General features: G+C 57.3%; 2 protein-coding genes across 3 annotated transcripts; both read left to right on the forward strand.

Moving 5' to 3' along the window:
- The first annotated feature begins 21 nt into the window (after positions 1 to 21).
- Positions 22 to 15,249, forward strand: ANKRD24 (ankyrin repeat domain 24). The gene is made up of 20 exons (XM_019809231.2): positions 22 to 747; positions 852 to 982; positions 1,061 to 1,149; positions 2,071 to 2,135; positions 2,634 to 2,691; positions 4,275 to 4,345; positions 4,538 to 4,644; positions 4,820 to 5,007; positions 5,475 to 5,503; positions 6,131 to 6,211; positions 6,343 to 6,450; positions 7,153 to 7,197; positions 7,291 to 7,389; positions 8,351 to 8,423; positions 8,665 to 8,783; positions 8,956 to 10,458; positions 12,154 to 12,321; positions 13,931 to 14,056; positions 14,198 to 14,263; positions 14,367 to 15,249. Exons 1-20 carry the CDS (start codon positions 508 to 510, stop codon positions 14,442 to 14,444), a joined length of 3,444 nt encoding a protein of 1,147 aa, XP_019664790.2. The 5' UTR covers positions 22 to 507; the 3' UTR covers positions 14,445 to 15,249.
- A 489-nt stretch (positions 15,250 to 15,738) lies between these two features.
- EBI3 (Epstein-Barr virus induced 3) lies at positions 15,739 to 22,564 on the forward strand. 2 transcript variants are annotated; one of them, XM_002928470.4, is made up of 5 exons: positions 15,739 to 15,869; positions 16,503 to 16,626; positions 17,715 to 17,893; positions 19,399 to 19,556; positions 22,144 to 22,564. In XM_002928470.4, exons 1-5 carry the CDS (start codon positions 15,803 to 15,805, stop codon positions 22,294 to 22,296), a joined length of 681 nt encoding a protein of 226 aa, XP_002928516.1. In that variant the 5' UTR covers positions 15,739 to 15,802; the 3' UTR covers positions 22,297 to 22,564. The 2 variants fall into 2 exon arrangements, with proteins under 2 accessions (XP_002928516.1, XP_034513426.1); XM_034657535.1 differs by having other exon boundaries at positions 15,744 to 15,869; positions 16,506 to 16,626.
- Positions 22,565 to 24,560: the final 1,996 nt, after the last annotated feature.

A 24,560-nucleotide genomic window follows, 5' to 3' on the forward strand; every position in this document is an offset into this window, starting at 1 on the left:
GGGGTGGGGGCAGAGGTTGGGGGATGGGCGGGACATTTGGGGAAACTCGGGGACGTTCTGGGAGGCAGTTTTGAACACAGATGGGGACACTGGAAAATTTACAGGGCATATGGAGGGACAGTTTTGGGGAACAGTTTTGGGTGGGTTTGTTTGAGGGGACAATTTGGACTATATTTCGAGGGATCATTTTGGGGAAAATCTATTGACATTCGGAGAACAATTTCAGAGAACATTCAAGGGGTTTTTTTGGAAGGACATTTTTAGGACAGATGTTGGGGTCATTTGGGGGGACAATGTTGGAGAAACTTCAGGAATTTGGGGAAGACAGTTCGGAATGCATTTCATGCTAAGTAGGGATTTTTGGGGAACAGGTCTTGGAACGTTTAGGGGACAATTGTGGCACTTCGGGGTCAGTTTAAGAAGGATGGATGACAGAGGACAGTTCTGAAGGACATTTAAAGGGATCTTTTTAGGGGCTCCTATGGGAAGATTTTGGAGGTGCGGGTGATGTTGGGAAGGACAGGCTGGGGGCTGATCTGGGGGAAATTTAATAGCACGATGCTGGTAGTGGGTGTAGGGTGGACCTGGGGGCAGTGCTGGGGGATGCAGGCTGGGGGGATGCTGTCTCAGACCCCCGCCCAGGACTACCTCCCCCTGCAGCTGCGACTCAGCCCCACTGACCTTGGCTCCTGCCCGCCCTGCGGCCCCTGCCCCATCCCGAAGCCGGCAGCCAGAGGCAGGCGCCAGGCAAGTGCCCAGGAGCAGGTGGTGAAGCCTGGAGCCCCGGCCAGGGGGCACGGGGAGGGGGCAGTGATCGCCTGGCCCCACGACCCTCTGGGTGTGTCCCGCAGAGCCAGGAGTGGGGCAAAAGTGACGAGCGGCTGCTGCAGGCCGTGGAGAGCAAGGACGCGGCGCGGGTGGCTGCCCTCATCACCCGCAAGGGGCTGGTGCCCACGAAGCTGGACCCTGAGGGCAAGTCTGCGTGAGTGCCCACGCCCTGGGGGGTGTGAGGGATGAGGGGCGGCCATCCTGCTGCTGATGCCCCATCTCTGACCTCCAGATTCCACCTCGCTGCCATGAGGGGTGCGGCCAGCTGCCTGGAGGTGATGCTGGCTCACGGCGCCAACGTCATGAGCTCGGATGGGGCAGGTACTGCCTGCCGGGCCCCGGGGCGGGGTTGATGAGGAGCTCAGACCAGGTGCCCAGCCTGACAGTCCAGTCGGGCCCTGCTCCATGGCTTCCGTGACCTGCTGAAAAGGGGGGAGTGCCTTTCAGTGCTCCCAGGGAGGCACAGGGACGTGTCAGGCTGCCCTGCCCGTGGAAAAAGACTCTACGTGGCACCAATCAGGGTCAGTCGACAGCTTGTGGTCCGGGAGTGGCCAGGACTCAGGTAGTGGTTAAGTCAGAAGAACAGAGGAGTACCAGAGCTTGAGAAGTATCTGCGGACAGGAGACTAGCAAGTAGGGGTTAGGGGGGAGTATCTCAGGTATGTGGAGTAGCTGGAGCTCTGGGAGTAGCTGGGACAAAAGGAGAATCTGGGTGTAGGACTTCATTAGGGCCCTGAGGGAATGTCCGAGATAGAATGCATGGCCAAAGGGACTAGTTGGAGCTCAGGAGGTAAGTTGGCGTGGGGCACAGCCGTGTCTGAAGCTTTGGGGTACCATAGCGGGCAGGGCAGCCGCAATGTGTGAGGCAGCCAGGGATTTGTAGAGTATGAAAGAGGGGAGACAGTGCATGGAATAGCAAGGGTTTACGGACTGGCAGGAACATACAGGACAGCTGGACTCCGAGGGGCAGTGCCGTTGAGCACATAGTGTGGCTGCGAACGTGGGGAGTCGCCAGGGCAGGAGGGCTTGAGGAGCGCGTGGGAGTGGAGTGTAGGCTGGGAGGCAGGCCAGCTGGAGCGTGGAGAGTCCCTGGTCACAGGAGTAGCATGGTTTGGAGAAGTACCCGGGATCTGGGGACTTACTGGACGCGGGGAAGCTCATCAGAAATAGTTGACACAGGTTTGGGGAGTGGCCGAAGCTCCTCAAATATGTGGAGCCCAAGCCGACTCTCCCTGCCTTGCAGGTTACAGTGCCCTCCACCTGGCCGCCAAGTACGGGCACCCACAGTGCTTGAAGCAACTGCTGCAGGTCATTTACTTTCTTGTATTGGCTACTCCCTCGACCCTAGATGCTTCCTTCCTCTGGCCCCTACCCCCCTCCCTGAGTTCTAGAAATCCCCCAAGCCCCCAGATACTCTCTGAATCCTAGATATGCCTTAGCCTCTTTCACTCCTGAGCCCCAGTTACTCCCTGGACAACCAGATACTCCCCGAGTGTCCAGATACTTCCCACACCCAAGATATACTCCCAGTACCAGATATCTCCTGAGCCCCAGCTTCTCCCCCAAACCCTAGGTCATTCTTAGCCATAGCCACTCTCAGAGCTCCCACGAGCCCCCAAACCCCCAGCTTCTCCCGAGATCCCAGCGATTTCCTTTCTCACTAGTTTTCATAAAAGCCAAGTCACTTGGGGGCCGTGAGGAGATGGGGGAGGGAAGAAGTGTAAGGCTAGGAGCCTGAACTCCAGCACAGCCCAAGAAGGGGCAGTTCCTAGAGAACCACCAGTGACCCACCCCCCTCCCCCCCAGGCGTCCTGCGTGGTGGATGTCGTGGACAGCAGTGGGTGGACGGCCCTGCATCATGCAGGTGGGTGCAGCCCAGTGTCGCCCTGTGCTCACCGTGCCCCAGAGGGTGCTAGGCTGGGGATTCTTGTACCCGGGGCCCTGGGGACCTACCATGGACGTTCTGCCTCCTTCCTCCTTCCTCACGGAGTACCCGCTGTGTGCAGGCGCTGGGGCTCAGCATTAATACTCAGCAACCCTCTGAGCCACGGACAGTCACCCCATTGGACAGGCAAAGTGATTGAGGCTCGCCCACAAGAAAGTAGGGAAGACCCAGGCTGTCTGACCCCAAAGCACAGCCTGATGTCTGCCAGGCTTGGGTGACAACCATGGTGGCCGTGTTGGGGACGGGGGGGGGGGTGACCAGAGTGCAATTTCCTTTGACCAAATCCTAGGGGATCTCTGGAAGGCCAAAGGTCCAAGCATCCTTCAAATTCATTAAGTCCAACTCCCTCATGAGGGAGGGGAAGGGACCCACCTGCCGGAACCAGATCCCAGCCCAACATCTGTCCACCATGCCCGTGAGATTAGGGCATGACTTTCACTAATGACTCAAGAAACGTCTGGCCTTTTGGGAACACGAAATGCGTTTGTGTTTGCTTTGGAGGGTAAAACTTCCCTGCAGTTGGAGTATGCTGCCACCTAGTGGCGGCGATGCCTTTGGTCACACTGGAAGCTCGCTAGGTTTTTTCATTGAATAAATATTTATCAAGTTCCTGCTATGTGTGTCAGGCTCCGTTCTAAGCATGGGGGTTACAGCAGAAAACAAAACGCCATAGCCCCTCAGGCACACAGCAGGTCATCCTACGGGGCTTGCTGACTTCTCCAGTGCCTCCCTAGCATGAAACCCTTCCTTCTTTCCTTGCGGCTCTGGACATAACACACTGCCTCCCACTTCCCTGACCTCACCAAGCTCTCCCCCACTTCACGGCTCTTGCCTACTAGGAAACCTCTGCCCTCGCCCTTTCACCTTGAAAACTCAGATCCAACCCCAGGAAGCCTGCCCAGTCTCAGCTGACCTTGTGATCATTAACATTAACGCTGTCTGTATGAGGTTTGGTACATGGTAGGTACACAACGCTAGTTAAGTCAGAGTGGAAATACATAAAAATTAGTCAAAAGTTCCACCTTAAGAGGGAGCCATGATGGAATGTGGAAAGAGCTTGGGACAGCGGGTTAGCAGACCCTGTCCACAGCTCTGTCTCTGACCCTGCTGACTGACCGTGGACCTGGCTGGACCTATTTCCTCATCTGTAAAATAGGAGTCATACCTTTGCCTTTGCCCTCCTAGGGGAGGTGAGAGCTTCTCATGAAAGAAGGAATAAGAATCACACCAGGCAGGGGCGCCTGGGTAGCGCAGTCGTTAAGCGTCTGCCTTCGGCTCAGGGCCTGATTCCGGCGTTCTGGGATCGAGTCCCACATCGGGCTCCTCCGCTGGGAGCCTGCTTCTTCCTCTCCCACTCCCCTGCTGTGTACCCTCTCTTGCTGGCTGTCTCTCTGTCACATAAATAAAATAAAATCTTAAAAAAAAAAAAAAGAATCACACCAGGCAGAAGGCCCCCAGAAAATGTCTAAACTTTGCCCTACCTACCTTCCCTCTTTTTCCAGCGGCTGGTGGCTGCATCTCCTGCTCAGAAATGCTGTGCTCCTTCAAGGCACATCTGAATCCCCGAGATCGGGTGAGCCTCTGGGATCTTTTTGGGAAAGATGCTGTATTTGAGGTACACCATCACTAAGTGGCAGCATCCCAGGCACCCTTTAAAAAGTGGGAAAAGGTCTGGAGTGAAGTTCAGGGGCACTCCTATAGGCTTGCCTACCTCCCAAGGTCAGCCTCTCACCTTTTGTCTCATCCTTTCCCTAATTTCCACCAGTCAGGTACAACGCCCCTTATCATAGCAGCTCAGATGTGTCACACAGATTTGTGCCGCCTCCTCCTGCAGCAGGGGGCAGCAGCAAATGACCAGGACCTGCAGGGCAGGTGCGTATCTCCCCTCCCAGTTAGTCCACTGTATTCTGTGTGACCTTGGGCAAGTCTCTTAACTTCTGTGGCTGGGGGTCTGGTGGATCTCCCCCGCCCTCCCAGCCTGGGTGTTGAGGAGGGCTTGGGGGTTTGAGAATGTCCTCGCTTCCTCAGTAGCCCCCTGTCATGGTAGGACAGCCCTGATGCTGGCCTGTGAGGGGGCCAGCCCCGAAACAGTGGAGGTGCTGCTGCAGGGCGGGGCCGAGCCGGGCATCACCGACGCACTGGGCCAGGACGCAGCTCACTATGGTGCCCTGGCAGGAGACAAACTCGTTCTGCACCTCCTGCAGGAGGCAGCCCAGCGCCCCTCACCACCCCGTGGTATGGAAGCCCCCCGCCCCGTCTCCTTCTAAGCAGTTTCTTGTCACCCCTTTCCCTACTCTAGGTCGTTTCAAGGTACCCCATTAGCTGCCTTACGGGAGGTTTCATGTTTCCCCTGTTGCTACTCAGAACAGTTTCAAGGAACCCCCCAAGCTTTTAAAATACACTAGGGGTCCACTCTGCTTTCTGGGTCATCCTTATCCTTGGATCCTTGCCTTTCCTAAGAGTTGGCACCCCTACGTGGGCCATCCTGGAGGTGCCACTGTCCCCCCTTTTGAGAGCTCCAAGGGCCCTCCTATTAGCATCTGCAAGAGTCGTTGAGTCCTACTCTCAAAGTTCTGATTCTCGGGGAATTGGGAGCCCACCCCAGCCATCAGTCCCCTCACTAGTGCCCTTCCTAGGGCTGGGAATGGAGTCCCTAAAACAGAGTGCCTGACCCTGCTTCCCTCTCTTCCCCGCCCTCCTAGAGGATGACTCAGGCGAGGCATCATCTCAGGTATGGATCTCTAAGCAGTGAATGAGTCCTCTCCCCCTGCACACACTACCTTCCCACCCTTGCCCCAAACGTTATGGGAAGGGAAGGAGGAGATGGACTTCTCTCCCAGGGTTGTGACCTAGGAAGACCTGTTTGGAATGAATGCCACCTTCAGGGTATGCTGCCACCAAGTGACAGCTGCACCCACAGCATAACGCTCAGAACTGGGTGAGAACACTGCAGGGATGGGGCCAACTCATGGGGCTGGGGTGGGGTGGTAGAGGGAACTGAGTTTGGTGAGGGCTGGTGTAGGTCAGGGAAGCAGGCAGGTCTGGCCTCTTTCTCCCTCCCAGCCCTACAGCATCTCAGCTTCACAGGGAATGGAAACTTGTAGACAATCTGGTCTAGTACCACGTACGAAGGCGGCACAAAGAGGGGCAGAGAGTCAAGCATGAGATCTGGAACTCTGAGGAAGTATGGGCCCTTTTATGCAGGGACTAGCGGGGACCAGGGAGAGGCAGGGACTTGCTCAGGGTCACACAGGAAGTGAAGGCTGAGTTGGGGCTGATGACAGATAGTGGGGCTGGGCTGGCATATTTGGGTAGGAGGCTGGCATGTTCCCCATGTGCCCCTCCCCCCTCCCCCCAGAACTCTGTGTCCAGCCATGAAAAGCGAGGGGCTACCAAGAAGCGGAAAGCACGTCAGCCCCCTGCCAGCATCCCCGTGCCGGTGAGAGATGCCCCGGCCATGGGAGGAGGAAGAGGGGCAGGCAGGAGGGGGGAAGCTCGGGCTCAGGTATGGGAGGAGACAGCCCCTGGACCTCACATGAGGGCGGTGGGTCCCCCGGGCGGGGGGAACAGGACGATCAAGATGCCTATGAGGAGATCGTGCGGCTGCGACAGGAGAGGGGCCGCCTGCTGCAGAAGATCCGGGGCCTGGAGCAGCACCAGGAACGGAGGAAGCAGGAGGTGAGGGGCCACAGAGACACAGGCCCGGGACTAAGCCTGGGGTGGGGTGCAGTTTTGCGGAGAAGACTCCCCTTATCTCTCCTAGCTCCTGCCTCCCTGTCTCCACCCTCGTTCACTCTGTTCCAGCCACATGGGCCTCCTTGCTGTTCCCCCAGTGTTCCAGGCCTGGTCCTGTCCCAGGGCCTTTGCATGTGCTGTGCCTTCTGCTTGGAGCAGTCTTCCCCAGATGCTCCTGTGGCTCCCTCCCTCTTTTCCTTTAGGTCTTTGCTCAGAAACCGCTTGCCAAAGACACCTCCCCTGCCTACCCTATTTAAAATTGTGACAGCTCTCCCTCACTTCCCAGTTCCCTTTATTTTTATTTGAAGCACTTAGTGTTGTTGGACATGCCCTGTATTTTATTCATGTTCACCCATTTGACTGTAAGCCCACGAGGACAGGCGTGGCTGACCATAACGGGCTCACAGGAGACACCTGATGTTTACCGGAAGAATGAGTATTTGAGTGGGCAAGTGAATGACTGGCCCAAAACAGGGTCTGACACTCAGAAAACCTTAGTAATGAGTCAGGGGGCAGAGCAGGGTGCTGGGCACGCAGTAGGTGCACCGCCGATGACGTCCGTGGTGGGGAAGGGGGGCTACTACGGAGGTGGGGGGGACAACCCCCAACCCAGATTCAAGCCCTGTCTCCCGTTCTTCCCATCAGCTGCCAGAGGCAGAGGCCAGCTCCCTCCACAGCCTGGAGAGACAGGTAGGTGGCAGGTGCGGAGAGAGCCAGCCCCTCAGCAGCCCATGTTTCCTCCCAGAGTCTGGCTGAGCTCCCCACTGCCGCCCCCACTTCCAGGTGCAAGAGCTACGGCAGCTGCTGGTGGAGAAGCAGGAGGAGAAGGAGAGCCTTGGACGGGAGGTGGAGAGTCTGCAGAGCCGACTGTCCCTGCTGGAGGTGGGCTGGGGGCGGGGCCTGGGAAGGGGCGGGGCCTCAATCCCGCTGCAGTTACCGGACAACCACACCAGTGCACTTACGGGCTCTCACCCATGAACACAACAGTCAGACCTACAATCACGCCATCACAGACAGCACACCCACACACGTACGTGACAAAGGGGACACTTCTCCAAACACGGAGCCTGGACACTCAGAGATGAAGAGCCGTGCTCACACACATGGTCTTGCACGTGAAATCGGCGGCCGCAGCAGGCATCCGTGAACGCGTACTCCCACACGCACGCCAGAAATACTGGCGCCTACACAACAGATGCTTCTCCATCCCACGCAGACGACACACCGACAAACCCGTGTACACGCACAAGCATTTCCCCCAGTATGTGATTACACAAACAACCACTTGCACCTGTGCTCACACACACGGACCCACCCACGTACACAAACACAGTCGAAACAGTCACACACACCACAGACTAAATCACAAGTGCAAAATCACACACAGTCACAGGCGCTCACACAGGAGGGGCGGGGGCCACACACCACACCCCCGTGCTCACCACAGACCGACAAACCCTGAGCTGGCGGTACTCACATGCAGACACCCTCAGCCCCATGTGACCCTGTGCAGGATCCCGGACACACCCTTGTGAGGCCACAGCCCTGCATCCCTTTCTCTGTGTCCCACACACACAGGCCACGCATACACCCCCAGGCATCGGGCTATGGTCACACATTTGAGCAGTGGCTGGGCTGTTCCCTGCCCTTCCCAGGGAGCCCAGCATAGCCCCATGGCACACAGATGGCACGCAGTAAACACTGTGGCCCAGACACGGCCAGTCTGATGCTCCGGGGGAGCAACAGAGACCCATGAACTCCCCTGTCCCCTCTAGATTCTCGGGGGCGGGTCCTGGGGCTGGGACAGGCATAGGACCCGAGCTGGCCCCTGTCCCCCACCCAGAATGAGCGGGAGAACACCAGCTACGATGTGGCCACTCTGCAGGATGAGGAGGGCGAACTGTCTGACTTTCCAGGTGAGCCACGACCCCCGTCCTCCCTCTGTGCACCCCTGTCCACCTTGTCCCTGGGCCCACCCCCGCGAAATGGAGCCTTGACCCACAGGCAAGGAGAGAGTTTGAAGCTGGGAGGGAGGTCGGCCCCCACCCATTATTCATTCTACCTGCCTGCCTTGGGGGCTCTGACCCCCTGCTCCAGACCCCCAGTTCCCATCCCCTATTGCCTAGGACCCCCAGGCTGACTCTGTGCACCCACCAGGGGCCGAGGCTCTGCTCTCCAAACGACTAAGCCCCTCAGCCCAGGAGCTCTTGGCCTCACTGCAGGAGCAGCTGGCTGCACTCACCAGACAAAACCAGGAGCTGATGGAGAAGGTCCAGGTGGGGAAACCAAGGCCCAGGAGGGTGGGATGGGACAGATCTGAGGACCCGAGGGGTTGTTCCCTTGGGGGTCAGGGTGGGCACATGGCTGAGTCTGTGAGCAGGGAAGGTGGCAGGGCCACCCTGAGCCCCTATGGCCACAAGTTCCTGCTAGCTCCCCACTATCTCCCAGATCCTAGAGAGCTTCGAGAAGGACGAGATGGAGATGAACGGGTTAGCCGAGGTCATCCCCCTGGCCCTCTATGACTCTCTTCGGGCTGAGTTCGACCAGCTCCGCAGGCAGCATGCTGAGGCTCTGCAGGCACTGGAGCGACAGGAAACACGGGGGGCCCTTGGAGAAGAGGAGGCAGCTGCTGGGGAGGGCAGGGGCACGGGAGTCAAGACCACCAGGAACGGGCCAATGGAAATGGAGCTTGACAGCACCACGGCTCCAGGAGCCAAAGTGAACGGAGCTGAGACCACAGACGAGGAGGCTACAGGAGTGGAAACTGTGGAAGCAGCATCTGTGGGAGCTGAGGCCACAGAGACAAAATCCACAGGGGCTGAGGCCACAGAAACAAAACCCATGGACACCGAAGCCACTGAAACAAAATCCACGGGGGCCAAGACCACAGAAACTGAGGCTCTGGAAGAGGGAGGAAATCCAGAAACAAAGGCCACAGGAGCAGAGGCCACAAAGCCGAAAGCAGAGGAACCAGAAATGAAGGCCAACGGAGAGGGTGCCGTGGAGGCCGAGCCTGCAGGCACAGAGCCCATGCATGTGGAGGCCACAGCCCGGAGGGCCCCCCCGGGCCCAGTCCTACACCCTGGTGCTGCCGAGGCCTCCGAACAGCTGCAAGCAGAGCTGGAGAGCAGGATTCGTGGCTTGGAGGAGGCGCTCCGGCAGCGGGAGCGGGAGGCGGCCGCCGAGCTGGAGGCGGCCCACGGCAAGTGCCAGGCCGCAGAGGCGGAGGCTGGCCGGCTTCGGGAGCGGGTGCGCGAGGCCGAGGGTGGCGGAGCTGCTGGGGGCGGCAGCGGTGATGCGGTCCAGCTGCGGGCCGCCCTGGAGCAGGCCCGGGAGGACCTCCGAGTCCGGGACGCCCGCCTCCGGGAGCTGGAGGCAGCCTCAGCCTGGCTGGACGAAGCCCGGGCTGGCCAGCTGCTGGCCGAGGAGGAGGCCCGGGGCCTGCGGGCAGAGCTGGCCCGGAGGGAGGAGGTGCGGCTGGAGCAGAGCCGGGAGCTGGAGGTGCTGCGGGAGCAGCTGGCCACTGCCACGGCCGCCGGGGGGCAGCAGCGGGCAGTGGCTGCCGAGCTGGGCCAAGCACGGGATGCAGCGGAGGCCCAAGTGGCTGAGCTGGCTGCGGCCTGCGAGGAGGCTCGGCGGGGCCTGGCAGAACTGCGCGAGGCTTCCGAGGCCCTGCGTCAGTCGACGGTGCCGGCCTCCGAGCACCACCGGCTGCAGGAGGAGGCCCTTGAGTTGCGGGGCCGGGCGGCCAACCTGGAGCAGGAGGTGGTGGCCATGGGCAAGGAGGCCGCCCGGCTGCGAGCTGAGCTGGAGCGGGAGCGTGTGGGGAGCGTGGCCCGCTTGGAGCACGAGCGCATCGTGGGCGCCTTGCAGGCTGACGTGGCCCGGCTGGAGGGGCAGCTGGAGGAGCTGGGACGACGGCACGAGAAGACCAGCGCCGAGGTCTTCCAGGTGAGCGTGGCCAGGCCTGCACCCAGCACAGCCAGGAGCCACTTGGCGGTCTGAGCCGCAGCCATGGGGTGTGTCCAGCCCATTGGTTCCAGCCCTGTAGACACCTGACCCTGTTAGCGTTTCTGGGTGGATGGCTGACCCTGAAGCCGTTCTGATCTCTCAGATATCTCAACTTGTGTTATCTTTCTTAAAAACCTTTGGCCATTTTGACCCCATCATTTTTCTTTCTTTTTTTTTTTTTTTAAGATTTTATTTATTTATTTGAGAGAGAGGGGAAGAGAAAGCACAAGCAGGAGAGGGACAGAGGGAGAAGCAGGCTCCCCACTGAACAGGGAGCCCGACATGGGGGTTGATCTCAGGACCCCAGGATTATGACCTGAGCCAAAGGCAGACGCTTAACTGACTGAGCCACCCAGGTACCCCAACCCCATCATTTTTCTAACGGTTGGCACTTTTTGTGGTTTGTCTGTGAGTCTTCTGTGCACCCCAGGGTCACACTTTCCCTCAGACTGTTATTGCTTTGGTTCCATGGCCATGCTCATGCTTCAGCTCTAATTGTGTGTATGGTGTGAGGTAGGGATCAGCGTGCACTTGTGGCTTTGTAGGCAGTGAACTGGGCTTTTTGCCCTGATGTTTTTTACTGTGATGACCGTTTTCTCCACTGGCCTGAAATCTCCCTATGGTTCTTCCAGCTGGCTGTTTAGAGCTTGTCATTTTGCCTTTGGATCATTTTTGATGCTTTAGCCCAAACGTAGGAGGACATTATGCCCAGAGATGTTTAATCTAATATTTTGAACCCAATAGATTTTGATGCTGAATTGTTGGTTTTTTTTTTTTTTTTAAAGATTTTATTTATTTATTCGACATAGATAGAGACAGCCAGCGAGAGAGGGAACACAAGCAGGGGGAGTGGGAGAGGAAGAAGCAGGCTCATAGCGGAAGAGCCTGATGTGGGGCTCGATCCCATAACGCTGGGATCACGCCCTGAGCCGAAGGCAGACGCTTAACCGCTGTGCCACCCAGGCGCCCCTGGTTTTTTTATATATTCATTTTCTTTTTTGGTTGTTAAGGCATAGCCAGTCTGTACTGAGTGGAACATCTACTTATCCTCCACGTTTCCCAGGAGCTATTATTTCTATTATTTCTACAAAGGCCCATATCCCCCCACCCCCGAACCCCCACCCCAGGGTCAATGTTTGCAAAGCTGACAGTGCTCTGATCTTGATATTTTTGTGAAAATGGAGTCATTGACTTCTGGACACTGATTTGCTTTTCATGCAAATTCTTCTGGTTTTCTTTCCTTTTGTAAGAAACTGATAAACCTTTACAACACCAACAGAGAAAGGAACGTCACACTTCCTGGGTGCCAGGCGCCGCCGTTTCAAGCACACACCCTGTATTCGTCCATTTCCTCCTCACAATTCCTCTGTGAAGTGGGGGCTGTTATTACCCTGATTTCACATACGAGGAAACAGACACAGAGAGGTTACGTCAGTTGTCTGAGGCCACACAGCTAGCATGTCAGAAGTGTCAGACTGGATCAGAATGTTCATGGTGTCCGGGAAGAACCCAGAACTCCCTGAGTCAAACTCCTCAATATCAAAATGGGTGTGAATGTCCTCGGGGCAGAATAGAAGGGTCGGGAGACTCTGGGGTCCTCACGTCCTCAGGGTCGCACATGGGCTTGGGCTGCAGGTCCAGAGGGAGGCGTTGTTCATGAAGAGTGAGAGGCACGCGGCCGAGGCCCAGCTGGCCACGGCAGAGCAGCAGCTGCGGGGGCTACGCACCGAGGCCGAGCGGGCACGCCAAGCCCAGAGCCGCGCCCAGGAGGCCCTGGATATGGCCAAGGAGAAGGACAAGAAGGTGCGTCCCCTTTCCCTGTGCTCACTTGGGTGGTTCCCGCCGAACAGAGGTTAGGGGAAATCCAAGAATGTCCCAGATGAATGAATCTTGGGAGATCTGCCCATTTTCTAGATGGGAGACTGAGGCACAGAGAAGGAAGGGGACAGCTCAGACATGTGGGCTACTGTTCTAACTATGAATCATAAACATAGTAACGTTTATTGAGCACTTACTGCATGCAAGGCCCCAAGCTATGTGTTTGACGGGGACTAACACATTTAATGCTCACATCAAGTTCCTGTAAGATTGGTGCTTTTATTGTCCCCATTTGAAGAAACAAGGCACAGAGAGGGGATGCCACTTGCTGAGGTTGCACAGCCACACAGCAGTTCAGCCAGCTTTTGGACCCAGGTTCCCCAGTTCTGGTCTTCAGTAACGATGATGGTTGACAGCAGCCCATGGCTATTGACTCGGGTGCTTTTCACACACTATCACTTTTAATTTCCGTCTAAGCCCGAAAGCCAGAACGTATTCTTATTCCTGTTTTCTACATGAGCAAGCTGAGGCTCTGAGAGGCAAAGAGTGACACGTCAGAGTGACACATCAGGTCACTCACTCATTGGACAGTGCACGTGACTCCCAGAGCCCCAGGTGCATTACCATGGAGTCACCCAGCCCTAGCTCACTGTGTGACCTTGAACAAGTCAGTTGACCTCTCTGAGCCCATCACTGCCTCTGCAAAATGAAAATTAAATTGTGGTCGAGATTACAGTTTATTTGTTGCAGGATTTCTCCCGCTCGGCACTAGTCACGCTCGGGTCAGGTCATTCTCTGTGGTGGGGTGTCCTGAGCAGCATCCCCGAGCCCCACCCACTCGATGCCAGGAGCACCCCCAGTCGTGACAACCACAGATGTCCCCAGACATGGCTTGGGGTTGCCTGGGGGCAGGATGGCCCTGGTTGAGAACCTCTGATCTGTCGTATAATAATAAAGCTCAGCATTTATTGAGCACCTGCTGTTTACCAGGCACAGTTTAGATTTAACCTCTATTCAGAATCGCAGTAACCTGCCAAAGTGAGAACCGTGACTCTCCTTCCTTTACAGATAAGGAAACTGAGGCTCAGAGGGGTTAAGTCGTCTTCCCAAGATCTCCTGCAAGAAAGGGGTAGGGAGGGACCCAAACCCAGGGCTGCCTGATCCAGCCCCACCAGGCCAGGCAGCTTTGGGCCGCCCGTTTTGTCAGCCTCCCCTTTCCAGAATCCACAAGAGGGGCTGTGACAGGATCGGCAAACTTCTGGAAAGAGTCAGAGTCCATGTTTTCGGCTCTGACGTGTCGTGAATGGGCCTGGCAACGCACCAATGAAATTTTATGTACGAGCTCAGAAACGTGATTTTGATTTGATTTTCCTATGTCATGAAATACCATTTTACTTTCAACATTTCTCCCCCAACCATTTACAAGTATGAAAACCGTTCTTATAGCCCACGGGCCAGACTCCCGCGGGCCGGAGCTCGCTGGCCTCTAGGATGTGACCTTCCCTCACCAGCCTCTTCCCAAGGCACTGGAGAGGTCCAGCGCCCCGGCCCCAGGCTCAGGGTGACTGGAGGTCCCCCCTCTCCCCCCCCCCAGATCACAGAGCTCTCCAAGGAAGTTTTCAGTCTTAAGGAGGCCCTGAAGGACCAGCCAGTGGCCCCAGGCTCCCCCGAGGTGGAGGCCCTCCGAGGTCAGGTCAAGGCCTTGCAGGAGCAGCTGAAGGTGAGGACACGGGGCAGGGAAGGAAAGCAGTTCAGTGTTTTAGCAGCTGTCACACCGGGCAGGGGCTCTGGGTGTAAAGGGGGCTCTGGGGCGTGTTGGGGGGGACCTGCTTTGCTAAGTGCCCCTCCCCCCCACCCACAGCAGGCTGCCAGGGACCACAGTGCGGTGGTGGCCTTGTACAGGAGACACCTCCTGTATGCCATTCAGGTGAGTCCCGCCTGGCCGCCGCCTGTACCGGGGGAGAGGCTCGTGGCCTTCGGGGGCGGGCCGGGAGCACCAGGCTTGCTGTCCCTCTGCCGCCCCGTCGCAGGGTCAGATGGATGAAGACGTGCAGCGGATTCTGAGCCAGATCCTCCAGATGCAGAGACTGCAAACCCGGGGCCGCTGAGCGCCACGGGGCCCTGCCCACCAGGCTCGCGCCGACTTTCCGACCACCAGCCTGGGCCTTCCCCACTGTACCCAGCTGTGCGCCCCCCCAGCCCCACTGGTCCCCGCATGCACTGGCCGATGTCCTCCCCAGCCATGACTGTGGCCCCCGCCCCCACCGGAGAATCTGTGAGCCCCTCCGCCCCCCCCATGTCCCGTCCTGTCGGCCCTGTAGCCAGGCAGCACCCTGGACCCCTGGAATAAAAGCTCTCGGAGCAGAGGACGGATGTGTGTGGCCTGATTGCTGCCCCCAGCCCCCCGCAGTGGGGAGGAGAGGGGTGGCCCAGAGCAGGACTCACAGGAGAGGCACTCGCCTCCTGCACCGAGGACTCAGGCCCCGGAATGAATCCTTCGTTCACGCGCTGTTGTAAAAAGTCAGAAGTGCACGATGAATGTCAGGTGAAGACAGCATCCAAGTCTGCGCGCCCTGAGTCACTTTCCTCATCCGAAATCCAGCCCTGCCGGGAGGCTCCCACCCCCAGCCTCCCTGCCCTTTGGCAAGTCCCCTGAAATCCCCTGGGGCTTCTTAGCTCTTTCCAGCTCAGGCGGGGGAGGTGGGAATGTGGCCTGTCCCCGGGGTTTCCTTGAGTGTCCAGGGCCGGCATGCATCTGTAGGGGCTCAGCCTGTCCCTTGGTGTCCCTATGGCTCCAAGAAGGTCCCGCAGGTGGGGCTGCCTCCCCAGGGCCGTGTGTGTCTATGGCTCCGTGACCTGGAGTGTGGAGCCCTGGCCAGGGTGGGTCCCCACTGCTGCGGTTGGTCGGTGAGTGAAGGGGCATTTTCTCTGTCGTGCCTGGCTCTCTCTTCACCCTGTGTCTCTCCGTCTCCGTGTCTCTCTTCTGTTTCTGCCTCTGGCTCGTGGGCTCCCATCTCAGTCTCTGTCCCCCTTGCTGTGTGTCTCTGTGTCTCTCCCCGCACTGGCCTTTCTCATCCTTCTCCCTGTCCTCTTCCCCCTCCTGGGGTTTCCCCGTCCTTGTCCTCTCTGCAGCCGGAAGGAAGGACTTGCAGTTGGGCTGTTGTGGGAAAGGCCACGGGGGCTCCACTTCTCTCTTTCGAGGCCTCCTCCTCTCCCGCCCCCCACCCCCCGTCCCTGGGCCTCCAGAACCCCACGCCCAGCCGCAACAGGTGAAGGGACCAGGGCTCCTCCGCTGCCCCCGCTCAGCTCTCTGCTGGCTCCACACACCGGCCAGGGAGTCAGACCCGGGGAAGGGGAAGTGGGGGTTTTGACCGGGGGCTGCGCTTCCCCCTCGAGTGGGACCCGGGTCCCCTGCCTCCCCGAGGTGCTCCCTGCCCCAGCTCCTGACAGCAGAGCCCGGGGACTCATGGCCTCAAGACTTCTCCTGGCGCTCACGCTCTGGACGGGCTGCTCACCCTGTGGCGGGAGAGAAGGTACGGGGGACCCGCCGGGGCCTGGGGGCCAGCACAGAGGGATGCTGCCTGGGGACTGGAGTTGGACTGTCTACCGTGGAATATTCTGGGCTGGGGTGGGAGCTCACACACCTCCTGGATAACACACAGGTGGGAGGGGGTTAACATCCCATTGCACAGATGGGGAAACTGAGACACAGAGGACCAGTCCCACGGCAAAGTGACACCAGAAAGTGTCAGCCACAGCAGGGACAGAGGGAGAGGGAAGGAGAGAGGGAGGGAGAGAAGGAGACATTTGATTATATGCATTCATTCCATGTGCTTCTAAACAAAGCTGCTAGGAAGAGGGGCTACAGTGAGACAGCTCCCTCCCACCGGGGCTCCCCCCACCCGGGTCCCCCGTGTGGCTCCTTAAGCCTCAGTTTCCCTATCTGGAAAATAGGCTAATACTCCCTGCCTTTGCAAGTTGTAGTGGAGGCGAGAGATGAGGCTGCTGCCTTTCATTTACATATGTATTCGATGCACAAACCTTTATTAGGCACCTACTGCGTGCCCGGCGCCGAAGGCTTGCAGGGAGCCGGGCACGCGTAGGGCTCGGACAATCCTGGGGCAGGTTGGAAGCTCACACGGCTCCCTCTCCCTCCGGGGCCCCAGCAGCCCCCGCCCAGCCCAAGGTGCTGTGCCGGGCCTCTAGGTACCCAATTGCCGTGGATTGCTTCTGGACCCAGCCGACCGCTCCGCACTCCGCCAGACCCACGTCCTTCATTGCCACGTACAGGTCAGAGCACCCGGGAGGGCGTCCTGGGGTGTCAGCTGGGGCCGGGACAGCTGGAGGCCTAGCGAGCACCAGAAACTCTCGGGATTCCAGAGCAGCACAGGCCAGTAGAGATATACTTCCTAAAATACAGCCTGCAAGTCACATGCAGAGTTCAAACCCTTCTAGAAGCCACATTTAAAAAGGAAAGAGAAATGACGTGACTTTCAATGTTTTGCTTCAGTACCACCTAAGTATTCCAAATACTTTTTTAATAGGATCAAGTGTAACTTAACATGCTTATGTGCAATTTATGTATTTAAATTCATAATAGGAGTTAATATTATTTAGTGGGATTAAAGCAGGATCATGTCAACATGTAATCAATATGTTAAAAGTTAATGAGATATTTTACATTCTCTTTATGCTAAGCCCGAAATACCACGCGCGTTTTACACGTAGAGCACTTTTCAACTCACGTGCTAAATGTTCACTGGGAATTCTTGGCCTCTGATTAGACTTTATAAAATCTGTGGGTAGGAAAGTGGAGTCACCCACCTGGGTCGTCCTGAACAATTTTGTCAAGTTTTCTGACCACCAGGAACTTGACATTGAGCGTTGATAAAAAATAAGTTGAAAAGCCACCCTTGAAGGCACCAGCCACATTTTGAACTGCGGACAGCCACTCCCGGCCAGTGACTCCTGCATCTGACAGTGCAGTCGGAGCACGTGGAATGTTCTGGAAGGCTGTATGCGCAGCGCTGAGCTTGTCTCTAGAGCCTGCGATCTCAGGGTCTCAGAACTCAGGACGATCAGAATCTTATCATTTCAGGATCTGTGAGTCCATAAACCTCGGAATGTTGGAATTCTAAGGCTGGAATGTTGACATTCCAGAAACGTGTAGAATATGGACCCTAGCATCTCCCTGTGGGGCGTTCCCCGACCCTGGGTCTGCACAGGCTCTGTGATGTTGGGGTGAACGGCTCCCTCGGGGTCACACAGCCAACAGCAGGATCCCAGCCTGGGTCCCCGAATGCCATCCACGTGGGGTCCGGGGCACAGGTGGGCCCGCGGGAAGCGCTGAGGCCCTCACGCTGCCCCTGTGTATCCAGGCTCGGCGTGGCTGCCCACGGGGAGAGCCGGCCCTGCCTCCAGCTGACCCCTGAGGCCACCAGCTGCACCATCCCAGACGTCCAGATGTTCTCCATGGTGCCTTATATACTCAACGTCACAGCGGTCCAGCCCTGGGGCATCAGCAGCAGCTTCGTGCCCTTTGTTCCGGAGCATATCAGTGAGTGCGGGGCACACTGGGGGACTGGGGGGTGTGGAGGGCCACCGGCTTGCCCCTGCCCCTCCCCGCTCTCACTACCCACCTCCTGTCATCCATCCTGTCCATCCGTCATGGGTCCTGTAGGCCCCACCTTTGCATTTCTTCAGGAAGCCGCCCACTTCTCCCCACAATGAGCCCCCACCCGGCCCAGCTTCCATCCTCACTTCAGTCCCCTCCATCCTGATCCCCAGTCCTGCCCTCACCCCCACTATCTGCCCTCCCCACAGTGGCCACCAGAGGGCACCCACGAGCACCAAAGTCAGGTCCCACCCTCCTCTGTTGTGCCCCAGAGCTCCCACCGGTCTGGGGTAAAAGCCCAAGTCCTCCCAGAGGCCCCCAAAGCCTGCACGACCTGCCCATCCCCTCCTTGCCCTCTCCTCCTCCCTCTGTCCTCCTCACTCACTCTCCTTCCACCACACACGCCTCCTCTGTTCCTCCAACACACGAGGCAGGTCCTGCCCCAGGACCTTTGCACGGGCTGTGCCTTCTGCCTGGAATCCTCTTCCCCCAGACCGCCACACAGTTCACTCCCTCGGCTCCTTCATATCTATTCAGATGTCATCTCCTCAGTGAGCCCTCCTCTGAGCACATTATTAAAGACTGCAAACCCTCATGTGTTGCCGGTGGTTATTAAGAAAGTCTAGTAGTCCCTCAAAGAGTTAAACATACATTATCATGTAAGCCAGCAATTCCAGTTCTAGGTGTACACCCAAGAGGGATGAGATCATATGTACTCAGAAGCGCGTATGCCAATGTTCTCGGCAACATTATCGATAATAGACAAAAAGCAGAAACAACACCAGGGTCTATCAGCAGGTGAACGGATACACAAAACAGGCTCCATCCACATTATGAAACATCACTCAATCGTGAACGGGAGCGAGGTGCCCACATGCGCTGCCCTTGGTCAGACCCTGAGCCCATGACGCTCAGGGAGGGAACGAGACACAGAAGGCCCCATGCATGTGAGACCACGTCCGTGACATGTCCAGAACAGGGTCCTGCACGGGCGGGAAGTGCATTAGTGGTTGTTAGGGGCTGGGGCTGGGGAGTGACTGCTGATGGGGATGGGGCTTCTTTTTGGGGTGATGGAATGTTCTAGAGTTAGAGGTGAGGGTTGCACAAGTCTGAAGGTCCTACAGCCACTGAACCGTATGCTTTAACAAGGCGAGTTTTGTAGTGTGTAAGCTACGTCTCAAAACCCATCGCAACCCACTCTTCTCCCTGCACTCTCGATCTTTCTTCCCTACTCTTGATGACCATAGATTTGCCTCTTGTTTCTTGCCTTTTGCCCTGATGGGCTGAGCTCCAAGAGGACAGGGTTGGGTCTGTGTTGGTCACTGCTGTGTCCCCAGTGTCCAGGATGCTGCTGGACGCTCAGTAGACACTCAATAAATACATGTGGGTTGATTGGATGAAGGCGTGAGCCTGCCAGCCCCTGACCCTGCCTCCTGCTTGTCCATCAGTCAAACCAGACCCTCCAGAAGGCGTCTGCCTGAGCCTCCTCCCTGGGCAGCGGCTGTGGGTGCAGTGGGAACCCCCCCGGTCCTGGCCCTTCCCAGAGATCTTCTCCCTCAAGTACTGGGTCCGGTACAAGCATCACGGATCCTCCCGCTTCCGCCAGGTGAGGAGGGGAAGGGGGGTGGGGGTGGGGTCCCAGGGAGAGGGGATAGCATGTGCAGATGTGCTCCGGGGCCTCAAACGCAGCCCAGAGATGGGACTCCTGGCTATCCACCCAAAAAGACAGCAGATGGGAGCTCGAACAAATCCTTGGGCACCTGTGTTCACAGCAGCGCCATTCGCAGCAGCCGAAAGGCAGAAACCGTCCAAATGTCTGTCGACAGATGAATAGAAAAGCACATGTATCCACCCATGCACGGGCACCTCACACAGCAGGAACAGGGGCGAGGCGGTGGCTCACTCTGCCCCAGGGACAGACCCTGAGCCCACGACGCTCAGGGAGGCCACATCATGTGTTCGTAATTCCATTTATGGGAAACATCCAGAACAGGCACATCCCCAGACAGGAAGGGGGTTCTGGCTGCCAAGGGCTGGGGAGGGAGTGGAGAGAGACGGCAGATGGGGCATGGCTTCTTTTTGGGCTGATGGAATGTCCTGGAACCAGAAGGAGGTGATGGTTGCACAACATCGGGACTACACTCCAGGCCACGGGATTGTCCTCTTTAATTGGTTAATTTTATGTCATGTGAATTTCACCTTGATTGGAAACAGATACGTTGCTTAAAATTTTTACAAAGGAAAAGATAAATAAGGCAAGGGTACTGCTGAGCACCTGGGGGCAGCTGTGCGGCAGCCTGGCAGACCAGACCCAGGAGCGGCTTGCGGGTGGACGCTCTGCATCCCTGTCCCAGGGGACTTTCTGGGACGATGGGAATGTCCTACATGGGCGCCGACTAAAACTGCCATGAACCACTGAGCAACTGCAATGTGGCGGGGAGCCAAGGAACTGGCTTTCACGTTTTATTTAGCGTGCGTTCGTTTTCTCTTGAATATTTTTGCAGTTTATTTTTATTTACATATATAATTTTTTGTTTATTTTATTTTATTTTTTTTTAAGATTTTATTTTTAAGTATTCTCTACGTGCAGCATGGGACTCAAAGTCACAACCCCGAGATCAAGAGTGCTGTGCTCCCAGCACCTGCACGGCACTGTCGGTTAAGAATTCGACTCTTGGTTTCGGCTCGGGTCATGATCTCAGGGTCATGAGATCGAGCCCCACATCAGGCTCCGTGCTCAGCAGAGAGACTGCTTAAGTCTCTCTCCCTCGGCCTCTGTTCCTCCCCCCTGCTCTCCTGCACGCTCTCTCTCTAAAATAAATATTAAAAAATACAAAAGGAGTAGCACACTACCAGCCAAGCCAGCCCTGAGTCCCCATTTTTTTTTTTTGCAGTTTTTTTACTGGTGAGAATGGGGGTGATTTTTTTTAAAGATTTGTTTATTTATTTGAGAGAGAGAGTTGGGGGAGGGGTGGAGGGGGAGGGAGAGAGAAATCTCCAGCCAGACTCCCAGCTGAGCACAGAGTCCCTGGCTTTGAAGAGCTCGATCTCATGACGCTGAGATTGTGACCCGAGCTGAAACCAAGAGCCAGACCCTTAAATGACTGAGCCACTCAGGCTCCCCCATTTTTGCAATTCTTAGATTGAGACAGAATTCACATGCCATGAAACTCATAAAAACTGCACAAGGCAGTGGCTTTGAGTATATTCGCGAAGTTACGCAATCATTAATTAATCTAAATGTAAACTGTAAGCCACCACATCCGGCCGTGGGGACGACCCGGGCAGAGCCGGAGGGAGACAGTCAGATCTGGGGCCAGGAAGTTGGTTGGGGGGGCAGGGGGGCTGGGACATGGGTCTGTCGTTCTGTTCCGAGGATGGGGGGGACCCAGAAGGAGGACAGAGTGGCATCTAGGAGGGAGAGTGGGAACGGTGGGAGGGACAATGGGAAAGGCAGAGCCGAAGGGGGTGTCTCCCTCTCGTCCCCAGGGTTTAGTCTATAGGGGTGCCTGAGTGCAGACGCGGAGAGGTCAGCGCCACTGCCAGAACTGATGACATTCCCCCAGAGAATGGGACATGCCATGCCACACAGGGCCACATGGGCCACATCAGGACAGTTGGAGGGAGGCAGAAGCCGGAGTTAGGAGAGCAGCGAGGCCCAGCCTCTATGGGGGGTTCGGTGGGAAGGCAAGTCAGGGCGGGGTGAACTGTTGTTCGCTGGGGTTTGGGGAGCTCGAAGACTTCTGGCCGCCTCTGGGCTGCACTGGGAGGCTTTAGGGCAGGGGGACTGCTGGCCTGTGTGGGAACCAGAGGAAGTGGGCTGTGAGTCCGAGGGCTGGCGTGTCCCTGGTCCGCAAGATGTGGCAGGTAGCGGAACAGAGGCTGCCGAAAACTTAAAAACCAGGTTAATACAGCAGGGCCCGGAGGGAGGCCGATCCCAGAGACTCTGGCTGGGGCAGGGGGGGAGGAGTGGGGTGTTGGGGGTGGGGGGTCTGTGTGCTCCACAAAGGTGTCCTGAAATGGGTGGCTTGGGGGACCAAGGATCGGGAAGGACCAACGACGCGGAGGGGGCCGCAGAGGCACGCGTGTTAGGGTGGAGCCGGGGAGCCGAAGCTCCATCATACGGTTCTGTGCCCCACGGCCCCTCCAGCCTCCTCATTCCCACTGACCTGGCCCCTCTTTTCTGCTCTCAGGTGGGGCCTATTGAAGCCACATCCTTCAGCCTCAGGGCTGTGAAGCCCCAAACCAGGTACTGCGTCCAGGTGGCTGCTCAGGACCTCACTGACTACGGGGAAAGGAGTGACTGGAGTCTCCCTGCTGCTGCCTGCAAGCCCATGGGCAAATAGTGGGGCTTCCCAGGCCCCCCCCCAGAAGAGGGGCTGGGTCCTCGACGTCCGCTCCCCACTGCCCCCACTCAAGGACGGATCGGACCCAACTGGCCTGGGTTCGCTGCTGCCGAGGTGCTGGGCAACTTTGTACAAGTGACTTTGCCTTTCTGAGCCTCAGTTTGTCAATCTGTGAAATGGGGATGTCCTTCTTCCTTAGGCCGCAGTACAGGGCTCTGTGAACTGCGAACCTGTGATGTTTTTTATTGTTGAACTAAAAAAAAAAAAAGATTGTTGCTGGGATCAGGACTTCTCCTTTCATTTTTTAAAAAGATTTTATTTATTTACTTGGGAGAGTGAGCACAAGCGGGGTGGAGGGGGTGGGCAGAGGGAGAAGCAGGCTCCCCACTGAACAGAGAGCACGACGTGGGGCTCCATCCCAGGACCCTGGGATCATGACCTGAGCTAAAGGCAGACATCCAACTGACTGAGCCACACAGGCGCCCCTCCTCCTCCTTTCAATAGACCCAGATGAGACCCAGAGGGGAGAGGATGAAGCAAGACACATACAGCGAATCCCCACTCCCACAGGTGGGGTCAGGGCTGGACCAGAGGAGGAGACTGGGGCTGGAGGCAGGGCTCTGCCTGGGACGGGGTGGGGGTGAAATCCATCCTGTTCAGCAGGTCAGCTCACCTACCTTTTGAAAAGCTGTCAGGGGGGCGAGCCCCACTATGGGGCATGAGTTTGGGAAGATTTCTCTTGGGGGGGGGGCAGAGCCACCAGAACTGAAGGGAGGAGAAAATCCATGGGCTGCTCTGTGGACTTCACTCGGGTCTAAACTCAAAGTTCACCTTCTCCAAGAAGCCTTTCCTGACTACCTCATGTATGGCCCCCAAAAGATAGCTGCCTCCTAATCCCCAGAATGTGGGAATTCGGTCCCTTACGTGGCAAAAGGGACTTCACTGGGTGATTAAGAATCATGAGGATCCTTAATGTAAGGATTAAGGATCCTGTATTAAGTTAACGGACGTCAAGGCGGGTTATCCTGCCTGGTCCGGTTGGCAAGGGTCAGAGGGAGGGAGAAGGTGATACGGCAACAGAAGCAGAGGCCAGGCTGATACCAGCCATGCGGTGCGGCGTGCGGGCGGACTCTGGAAGCTGGACAAGTGGAGGAAGCCGATTCTGCCCTGGAGCCCCCTCCCAGCCACTTTATACTTCTCACCCCTCCACCCGAGGAAAGAGAATGAGAGAGAGAGAGGGAGAGAACACACAAGCGGAAGGACAGAGGGAGATGGAAAATTCCAAGCAGGATCCACGCTGCCTGACGCAGGGCTTGATCTCATGACCCTGAGATCACGATCTGAGCTGAGATCAAGAGTCTGACATCTACCCAACTGAGACACCCAGGTGCCCCCACTTTAGACTCCTGACCTCCCCCACACCATAGGATAATAAACGTGTGTGGTTTTAGGACAGCGAGCTTGCCATAACCTTGCAGCAGCCACACGAAACTCACACACCATCTCAGGTGCCCCTTCTCTCCCCTGTCCCGACACTGCCCTGCTGCGCCACGTGTGTGCGGGAGCTGGTGCACGCACGTGTGCAGGGCAGGTGTGTGCGGGAGCTGGTGCACGCATGTGTGCAGGGCAGGTGTGTGCGGGAGCTGGTGTGCGTGTGCTGGGCAGGTGGCTGCGGGAGGGGATGCGTGCNACATCTACCCAACTGAGACACCCAGGTGCCCCCACTTTAGACTCCTGACCTCCCCCACACCATAGGATAATAAACGTGTGTGGTTTTAGGACAGCGAGCTTGCCATAACCTTGCAGCAGCCACACGAAACTCACACACCATCTCAGGTGCCCCTTCTCTCCCCTGTCCCGACACTGCCCTGCTGCGCCACGTGTGTGCGGGAGCTGGTGCACGCACGTGTGCAGGGCAGGTGTGTGCGGGAGCTGGTGTGCGTGTGCTGGGCAGGTGGCTGCGGGAGGGGATGCGTGCATGTGTGCAGGGCAGGTGGGTCTGAGCGGGAGCTGGTCTTTGAGTCTCTGGGACTCCAGGTAAACGTGGAGGAGGGCGTCGGGGCTGCTCCTCTGTAGACATGCGTAGCCCGTGGGAGCTGTCTCCAGTCCCCAGGTGCGCGCTAGGGACACAGGAACACCGGTAGCTTTCCGCAGCGCAGCACACAGCATAAGCGCTCACCGCCGACCTCTGTGTACGCTGCTCCATAAAGCAGTAAACTGCAGGGAATGTCGTGAGCAGCGGTCACGGCGCGTCACGATGGAAT

The sequence above is a fragment of the Ailuropoda melanoleuca genome, chromosome 4 (assembly GCF_002007445.2).
Source record: "Ailuropoda melanoleuca isolate Jingjing chromosome 4, ASM200744v2, whole genome shotgun sequence".
Classification (NCBI taxonomy): domain Eukaryota; kingdom Metazoa; phylum Chordata; class Mammalia; order Carnivora; family Ursidae; genus Ailuropoda; species Ailuropoda melanoleuca.

Excerpts from the sequence above, each read along its gene's own strand:
- ANKRD24 (XM_019809231.2), top strand. The coding sequence starts at position 508 with ATGTTGGGAAGGACAGGCTGGGGGCTGATCTGGGGGAAATTTAATAGC. Across the intron at positions 2,692-4,274 it reads GACGGCCCTGCATCATGCAG|CGGCTGGTGGCTGCATCTCC; the intron begins GTGGGTGCAGCC and ends CTCTTTTTCCAG. Across the intron at positions 14,264-14,366 it reads ACCTCCTGTATGCCATTCAG|GGTCAGATGGATGAAGACGT; the intron begins GTGAGTCCCGCC and ends GCCCCGTCGCAG.
- EBI3 (XM_002928470.4), top strand. The coding sequence starts at position 15,803 with ATGGCCTCAAGACTTCTCCTGGCGCTCACGCTCTGGACGGGCTGCTCA. Across the intron at positions 16,627-17,714 it reads TCCTTCATTGCCACGTACAG|GCTCGGCGTGGCTGCCCACG; the intron begins GTCAGAGCACCC and ends CTGTGTATCCAG. Across the intron at positions 17,894-19,398 it reads CTTTGTTCCGGAGCATATCA|TCAAACCAGACCCTCCAGAA; the intron begins GTGAGTGCGGGG and ends CTTGTCCATCAG.